We start from the raw sequence: 9,536 nt of genomic DNA on the forward strand, positions 1-9,536 counted from the left end.
ATCGCCTCTTTTCCTGCAATTGGGTCCACAGACCATCTGCCCGCCCGCATTCCTGACGCACAATGGTTAAAAGTATGTAAGACTAATACATGCAAAAAGGATCTTTGAAGTGGTAAAAAGGTTCTAAATAACTAAATAAAATTAAAAAATGGTGAGTACTCGCCACTTATAACCGATGTGCGCATGCGTGTGGATGCTTGCGCAAGCGCCCTGAGGATTGTGTAGGACGTTTCGCTGCGTAGTAAAGAATGGCCGAACACCGGTACATGACAAGTTGGTGCATACGCACCCCTGGTTGCACTGTTTTAGGAGAAAATTCCAATCCATTAGCATTTGCAGTCATGTTTGTGCCCATTTTTGCATATGCAAAGCTTTTGCGTTAACGTTGAAATGATTGCCAGCCAGTCCTCGGGGAAAAAACTTTTGGTACCTGATATTCCCCGGTGGTTATCGGTTCCAACCCAGTTTAGTTTCATAATGGACATTCAAACCAGAGAGGCATTTGTGTCTAATGGACAGTATGCTGATAAGCAATAGAGATCATACTTGCTGTGCTTCTTGTGACACTTTACATGAAATGGATTAACCCAGTTTGAATAAATACACGTTGACACCATGTAGGTTTAAATATTTTTTTATTTGTTGTGCACTTCTCACATTCACATTTACAACAAATTGATTTTAGAGTGTTGTAGTAGAAGCAAAGCACACTTTCTTAGCCATTCACAAGATTTTTAAATTACCATGTTCTCTGCTTTAATTTTCTAATATACTAGTTAGAATAGTTTTCCAAAATTGCCTTATTCACGCATGAATGATATCTTTACTGACTAAAACTGTCTAAAAAATGTTTACTATTACATATGATATTCCTTAAAACTAAGAGTAGAAGATACAAATCAATTCCAGTAATTCTTGTAAAACTGGGACAAAAGTCATTCGAATTAGGTCACACGGTTTACATTGAAGTCACTATAAATATACCTACTTCACACGGCACGTACAATACATTCATTGCACACCTAGTTATATTGTCAGAGGAGCAAATGGCATATTAAAGCTGATTATGAAATCTGCTTGTTATCACAATGGAACTGATGCTCAAAGCTTGTGTAATTAGTGTTAGCGTGAATTTACAAAGATTACAGAAAAAAAGTAATATTCTGTACGTAATGTTTTCAGCCCAAATGAACATGAGCAAAGTTCAGGTTAACAATCATTTAAAATGATTCAAAACATGGAAGAAAAAGGTGAAGATCCAAAACATCGTTGTCATGCACAAAACTTTGATTTTAATACCTACGGCATCGATATAGAGCATTGACACGTGCGATGTCATTGCGAGTCATGCTTGATGAAAGACCAAACATACGGCCAGGGTCTCTTTTAGCGACAATAGTTGGTTGTCTGTTTTTGGAGAAGGCAAATCTTGAAGACAAATGACATAAAAAATGCATAAAGAGTTCATTTTTACCCAATGAGAATGTCGAATATTTATCAAGGTTGGAGAAATAGATATTCATTTTTTTCCAAAACACTCACTTGCTGTAATGCATGATGGAGTCAAAGTCATAGGGAGTACCCAAGTTGTTGGTGTTCACCTTCTGAAAGTTCCTTTCAAATCCTGCTCATGGAATAAGACCAGAGTAAAATTTCCCAAACAATGTGAAATGTATTACGTCCTGCCATCAACTCAAATAAAATTCATTCATTTATGATGCACTTTAAAAAACAGCCGCTGAGTACAAAGCGCTGTGCGATATACATAACATAATAGATTAAAAATGAAAACAATATTAAGAGCAAAATGGAATAAAATGAGCACCAAGAGATGTGAGTCTCATGCTGTTATAATGGGCAAGGAATAAAAATAGGTCTAAGATGAGTTTAAAAAAAAAAAAAAAAAAAAAAAAGGACAACGATGTGGCTATGTGCGCTGGGGATGATCAGGGTCTCTTGAAAAACTAGTGTTGGTGATGTGCGACTACAACAGCCAAGATGCATGAAAAACAAACATACAAAAAACAATGAATGCAAGTTGAATGAAAAGTTTCGCTCTGAATACAAACAGCCTTTGATGTTCTTCAACATCGGCTTCTTTCAAGGTGCCCTCACCTGAAATTATGTTCTGAAACAAAATTCTGACGTGAGCATCTCGGTCAGACCGAACTTGCTCATGGTGAAATCCAAGAGCGTGAAGAACCTCGTGTTGCACAATGCCATGGCGCACACAGCCATTTTTCCGCAAAGAGACTAGCTGCCTTCCCCTTTGACGACCAAGGTATGACCAACACCTAGCACATACACAGGAATGTTTAGGCAGTTAAGAAATCAATTGATCAAACAAAGTGCAGTCATTTGTTTAGACTCTTTGTTAATTGTGATTGTAAAATAACATTTTCAGTTGATCATTGCAAATATGAAGAGATTGAAAAATCCAATTGTGAAAATATAGCATGAAACTATATATAAGTGTAATAAAGTGATTTAGGACGAACTGTGGAATTATTCTGTCAAATACGTCTCAATAAATCTGCTTGCAATGGTATGAAGATCCACCAGATGTGCCTCTTAAGAAACATACTCACACCGACTCACTGACATAATCAGTGCATATAACCCATGTGCCAAAATGCTTCACAGTGCCTCATCTATCCATATATTTATGATGAAACTACACGATTTTGCACCACTTTTTCACAATAGTGCATTTGCGCATCTGAGTGACGTGTGTACGTTTGTGTAATTAAAATATAATTTAGATGGCATCAACAGTAAATGTTCAGTTTCATACCCAGATCCAGAGAAAAAGTGCAGATAGGTTTTTTGCCAACTGCGTTTCCACATAAAGCGAATGCATGTGCTCCGATGAAAACTCACTAAAGCACGAATGATTGTTCTGCGCTCTTGGCTGGCTGCGGAGACAAAAAATGTCATGCTGGAGTAAAAATTACATCACCAAAATCTAAATGGTATTCAAATTAACACTGTGTACATATGTAAGAAAAGAACACTTTTTAAAGAAAGATATTTAATTTACTGAATCGGGATGAAATAGTGACAGGCACATAGACGCGTCTTCCCCACTTAGGCCATTTGCATCCTCTTCTTGTGCAAGGAACTGCATTTCTTTGTAAATTGGGGGCAATGTCACCATGTGTCAGAAATGTTGCTGTCAAAGAAGAAATAAAAGAAGCATGTGATTAAATTAAGTGGTACAGATAATCATTCAAGTTATTATGATAGATAAAATGTGCGAGTTGATGTGACCAGTTTTAAAGCATCAATCAGAAATCATAATCTGTGAAGCAATAGTTTGTGCTCTTACTTGTGTTCACGTTTGCCCCTGCGATACTGTCACTGACGCCAAGGTTGTCTGGAAAAACAAAAAGAGCCATAATAAAGAAAATCAACAAACAAGCACAATTTGTACCACGATGGATTGGATAAATTCACCAATTACTGCATGGTTTTACATACCTAAGCCAATTTCATCCTGTGATGCGGTCTGAAACACATTGAATTACATTATATTACATGATTTTTTTCCCTCAATAATACAGAAGGCATAAAAATAAAAATTAAAAGAGGTCTTACAGGGCAAACACCGATCAGTAAGAGTAGGATGATGATAGCAGAAATTGCAGTCGTGATTGCAGTCGTGATTGCAGTCATGATTGCGTTGATCTTCTGTTTTGGGAGAGGGGGAAACAATGTAGTTAGTAGTTAGTTTATAATAAGTACATTGGAGGTTCTTTTGGAACCAGGTTTACCTGTCCTCGCCGGGCTCCAAATCTTGTATGGAGATGTTCAATTCTCCCCTATTTATTTGTCCCACAAAGGGTGTGTCATTCTTGTTAAGCCATGACCAATTTCTCCATAATTTCTAAAAATGAAATACAATGGGTGGTCACATTCTCATTGTTAGATAACATTTTGAAGAAATTGAACTCAAATTTGCATGTTTGAAAGCTGAGCTTTCTCAGTCAATAAGAATGTAGTGTGGCAACATATTGTTCCATTTTTATTGTGGCAATATGCTGTTCTATTCAATCATTCCAGAATTGCTGCATTCCTAAAAATGAGCAAAAGTGTATTTCATAAATATGAATTATGAGACATATACTGTAGTTAAATTATAGAACATCCTGGTTTTATAGATACAGTTAATACATAGAGTGTCCATAAAGTCTCTTTACCACTTCAAAGATGTATTACAATTAAATTCGATAATATATTTGATCCAGATTTGTTCCATTGAACTCAAAGTTTATTTAAGTTTTTAATCACAATGCATTTGTGTGCTTCGGGGATTCTGTTTGTCAAAAAGGGGTGCTGTTGAATGAACCCCAAAAACTCAGTCAGAGATGTGTAGTAACACGTTGCATTTACTCTGTTACGTTTACTCGAGCAACCTTTTGAGAAAAATATACCGCTTTTACCACATCATACTTTTTACTTTTAGCTGTGTGAAGAAGAAACACTACTATTACTCCACTACTTTGGGCTATGTCACCGGCATTGCACTGCTAATGCCACACCATTGTCACATGCATCTCACTCAATAGTATGTTCTAAGCAGAGGTTGTGCTAGACATTTTCGTTGTCTGTCATTTTGACTGACAGGGTCATAAAAATCCAGTCATAATCTATTTTTACCAGTCACTTAAATTTTTAAAATGATAATGATTACATATTCAATAGTATTTAGTTTTCATTCATTTTTAATTAATATTGTAACGCTTGCTTGGCGGCGAAAAATTAGACACGGAAGTTGTATTTTTCTCCCTCTTTTTACTCTGCTTACCGCCAACAACACCAAAAAAACAACTCCACTCCCAAAGAAAAAGAGGCAACTATATAGACCCCAATCACCAACGTCACACAATGATCTTAATTGTGGTTGTCAGCCCAAAATCTTCTAAATATATATTAAATGCATCTTACCAGATATAAAATGACTACTACATAGTCTGTGGATCGTTTGGTGCCCAGATTTCTTGTCGAATTACAGCAGTCCATCTCGCTCTCCTCTTCGGGTCTCTCAGAATACGGTAGAACTTCAAGTCTCTCCGTCTATCTTCTCTGTTACTGCAACCAACCGCCACACACGCCTTCGCCATTTTGATTATTAATGTTAACGAGCAGAAAAACACGCCGTAATAGGAGGCATGTACGTAGCGGTAATGTGTAAACACGACGAGCTGACGGACAATTTGGCTGCTCCAGTCAGGGGACGGAGTTGTGACGTCATGTGATTGGGGTCTATAGACAAGTTTCCTGAGCGAAATACGGGCGCCGCCATCTTGGAAAATGTCTGCTTCGCACTTCCGGTCCGGTCGAGTAACAGTGTATTAGCAGTGTATTGACGACGATAAAACTACGAAATCAAGCCAGAGAAACCCATGGAATTCTTCAAAAATTGATTCAGCACGACCTAGATGACACGTAGATGAGATTGGATGGCAGTTCGTGTCACTTTGTTGATCATTCGTGGACAAAATTATTAACAACGGTCAGCCTGTGTTAACGTGAGGAATGGATTGATACTACGGCCATTAGTGACCAAAATGTGGTGAAATTACAAGTTATATTACATTTGCCGACTGCAGAAGGGCTGACATGGATTGTTTTGTTACAAGGAAATGCTACAAGGTTATGTACATATGATGTAAACAGAAATAGTATGTCATTCTTTTTTTTATCGCAGGCATTGATCGCAATAAAACATTTAGACATGATTTAATTTCTTGTTTTATTTAAAACGATTGGTGCACTCCAAAACAGGTAAATAAATCACATTTATAAAAGTATTGCAAAAATAGCATACGAGAATGTGATATCAGACCGCAGAGCTCCGGAGCCTCGTGAACAAATAGCCACATCACGGAGGCCCTCGGCGGCATATAGATGCACTTTTTTCCCGTCCTCGGTAATTCCAGCTCCAATAGCATATATTTAAAGACGCTACCGTTCACAAGTTCGTAGTTGGATCACGGCGATCTCGGCGAACCACCGTCTGTCACAATTCCTGCCTCTCTCGGCCTCTCCCGGGAGTCGAGCTGTCATCATCATTGTGGAACGCAAACTATATATGTTCGATATATGTCCATCAACGTACAAGTCAAGTTGTCTTCTCTTTTATAACAGCATTTCCCAGCTGTAAACAAACGAATAAAAACTTGAAACACTTGGATTTATGCGGTGCATTCAAACACGATTAGCAACAGGCGGCTAGCAGCAGTAGCAGAAGCTAGTTGTTGTAAAAATGATTAAACTTCGTAATTACAATCATCATCGTAATATCAATAGCAAAGGCAACAAGTCGTTTCATGCGCCAGATTTTAGGTTTCGTATTTTTAGAGCACATTACCTTCCATAACAGCGGGGGCATGAGTGCAGGAGCTGTCAGTTTTGTCCATCTCCTTCCCTCCCACCTGTATGACGAGTACGAGCACCCATGGTTTGGAAATCGACATGGTACGAAGCATGGAGGCCTTGGCTTGGTTCTCCACCCGCCTACATCAAAATAACATTCCCGGGATCTTGCATAAAGACCTCCCAACTTCGATTCCACCGCCATTGACTTCAACGGTAAACAGGCGGAAACGGAAGGGGAAGGAAGACATAAGGAAGTAAACCGGAAATACCCCGGAAACTTGTCTATACACAGGCGACAATCTAGTCCACCAATTGGATGACGCGCTGGCACACCGGGTGCACCAATAAGAACCTCGCGTTGATGTGTCAATCACGGTGCTGCCGCCAGACCACGGTGACGCTACAATATTCTGACAGAATAGCCAACGACGTCATGCATTAAGACAGACAATAGCTAATTCATATGCCACCCTGTGGTCTGGGGTGTGAATTGCAACCTGTCAAAATGACGGACGGACTTCAGTTTTTTCCGTCACCGTTTTAAAAAACCGGTCAACGACGAAAAATATTCGGTTAACGCGACCCCTGGTTCTAAGACATGTCTGATTCTTGGTACTGCATATGCAATATTTGCAGCTACTCAAATATAGTATCTTTTGTATCCATGCACAAATTGTCATTTTCACTGATGACCCTTCTGCACTGCAGATGCCTGCACAGGCTGGATAAGACATTCTTAAAGATACTTTCCATGCTGCGTGGCAAGAGAAAATGGTCGCTCTGATATGAATGAGAATTCGTGGCCCAACAGAGAGGAGTATCAGGATGTGTAGGAAGACTGGAATAAAATTCCTACAGCACTAAATGGATAGTTTTTCCCATTGTCCTATGATTTTTATTTTTATTTTTTGCCTTGCACAGCCTTTTGATTTACACAGCCTGTTTTTGCCACTGGACTTTTTTTCCATTTGCACAGCCTGTTTCCACTTTTATCTTTTATTTGATGCATTCACTATCATAATAATAATAATAATAGGGCGGTCAAACTATTACAAAATTTAATCGAGTTAATTACAGCTTAAAAATTATTTAATCGTAATTAATCGCAATTCAAACCATCTATAAAATATGCCATATTTTTCTGTAAATTATTATTGAAATGGAAAGATAAGACACAAGACGGATATATATACATTCAACATATGGTACATAAGTACTGTATTTGTTTATTACAACAATAAATCAACAAGATGGCATTAACATTATTAACATTCTCTTAAAGCGATCCATGGATAGAAAGACTTGTAGTTCTTAAAAAATAAAATGTTAGTACAAGTTATAGAGATTTTATATTAAAACCCCTCTTAATGTTTTCTTTTTATTAAATTTTTTAAAATTTTCATTCAAAAAATAAACTAGTAGCTCGCCATTTTTGATGTCAATAATTACACCATGCTCACTCATGGTACTAACCCATAAAATCAGTTGGACCCAAGCACCAGCAGAGGGCGCCAAACACCAAAAAACAAGTAACAAGCAGACATTACACTGTACTGTCATTTTAATCTGTTTGAGCGGGGCATGTGCGGTAATTACGTCAAATATTTTCACGTGATTAATTTTAAAAAGTAATTACCGCCCGTAAACGCGATATTTTTGACAGCCCTAAATAATAATAATAAATACATTTTAAAAAGTCGGTACGACAGAAGCAGGTTCCCTCCCTTACCCAGTCTAGAACTTGCAGAATGCAGTTTACATCCCAATTTATCCTAAGTTCATTGTGTGCTATGTGAATTTAAGAACACAGAATGAACGGTGATCTATTGTATGCAAATTACTTCCTGACCATCTGATTATAATGAATGGGAGTCTGTGGGTGAGTTCATCTGACCACCACGGAGTCAGCGACTCACAAGAAGGACCATACTGACCTTCCTGTCTGCTTTTCTTGCCAATGTTAGTTGAGCTAAACCGAACAGAGCCACCGCACAAAATGCAATGGAGGACACCTATGACTCTCACCCTAATGACTTCAAAAATATACATATACTGCATATATAATTATGTACGTGAATGCATTATATAATTCTGTAGAAACTGACTGCAAGAAAAAAATGCGGTGGTGGAAAGAGCCTGTGCATGTAAAAATAGAATAAAAAACACCGACAAAACTGTATGAAAGCCCATTCTCGGCAGTGAAAACAAAACAAAAGTATGCAAACTTTCTTTGTTTAACTTGCACAGCCTGTTTTTACAACAGACTACACTATTCGGGCCAAACACGGAAAGAAAACTAAGCGTATATGAGAAACTGACTTTCATTCAAAATTGGGTTTTCGTTAATGAAGTGCAAAATAACAGTTCACAAAAATACTGTATCCACAACCTCTATCTCCCCATTTTCATTTTCACTCATATCCTTTATCCATTTATCTTTCCATGTAAAAATGCCAAACCCCAATTTTAACTACTTAAGAACATATGATGTAAAGTACATTAAAATGGAAGACAATATAAACAAAGACATATTTTTGTTATATATAAAAAAAAAAAAAATTAGTACCACACATGAACAAAAACAAATACAAATGACTTATGTTATGCACAGTAAAAAAGGAATGTATTTCGAAGATAACATTCACATTTTTAAATATTTTTTTATATTATATTATATGAAAATAAATAAGTAGCCTAACATTGGTAAGTAAACAAAAATAAGTCCAAAGTGCAAATTAACTATTTTGCCAAATGTATCACATTTGAGACAAGCATTTCTGGACCTCATTGCAGTAAAAAAAAAAAAAAATGTTTTGAACCGTATTGTGTTTAATCTCACTTTAGTTATATTTGTTTTACCACAAGAACTGCATGTCATGCTTCATGTATCATCTATGAGACCAATTAGAGAACATATATACAAATTCATTTTTAAAGTTAAAAATATATATGGTGGAAAACACAAACAAGAATGAAAAAGCAGTTTCTGCTCTTGCAACCCTCTATAAAATAAACTGCTGTATTTTAAGCCAAAATGGTAAATGGTAAATGGTGTTATACTTATATAGCGCTTTTCCACCTTTCAAGGCGCTCAAACAACTGTTGTGTCTGATAGCACAATATGTCTATATGCTGCCATAGCACATTCATGGCCC

The 9,536-nt window shown here is 37.1% G+C and overlaps 1 protein-coding gene across 4 annotated transcripts; it reads right to left on the reverse strand.

Annotated features, from left to right (window-relative positions):
• Positions 1-725: 725 nt before the first annotated feature.
• LOC130915923 (low choriolytic enzyme-like) lies at positions 726-6,579 on the reverse strand. Of its 4 annotated transcripts, none has more exons than XM_057836191.1 (11): positions 6,374-6,579; positions 5,972-6,160; positions 3,774-3,886; positions 3,598-3,690; positions 3,481-3,508; positions 3,329-3,376; positions 3,041-3,172; positions 2,795-2,915; positions 2,116-2,294; positions 1,543-1,624; positions 726-1,428 (listed from the first exon to the last, which is right to left on the reverse strand). In XM_057836191.1, the coding sequence occupies exons 4-11, from the start codon at positions 3,673-3,675 to the stop codon at positions 1,293-1,295; spliced, it is 804 nt and encodes a 267-aa protein (XP_057692174.1). In that variant the 5' UTR covers positions 3,676-3,690; positions 3,774-3,886; positions 5,972-6,160; positions 6,374-6,579; the 3' UTR covers positions 726-1,292. The 4 variants fall into 4 exon arrangements, with proteins under 4 accessions (XP_057692174.1, XP_057692155.1, XP_057692184.1 ...); XM_057836172.1 differs by having other exon boundaries at positions 5,831-6,160; XM_057836201.1 differs by lacking the exon at positions 5,972-6,160.
• Between the last annotated feature and the right edge of the window lie 2,957 nt (positions 6,580-9,536).

Source organism: Corythoichthys intestinalis, chromosome 1 (assembly GCF_030265065.1).
Source record: "Corythoichthys intestinalis isolate RoL2023-P3 chromosome 1, ASM3026506v1, whole genome shotgun sequence".
In the NCBI taxonomy this organism is placed as follows: Eukaryota; Metazoa; Chordata; class Actinopteri; order Syngnathiformes; family Syngnathidae; genus Corythoichthys; species Corythoichthys intestinalis.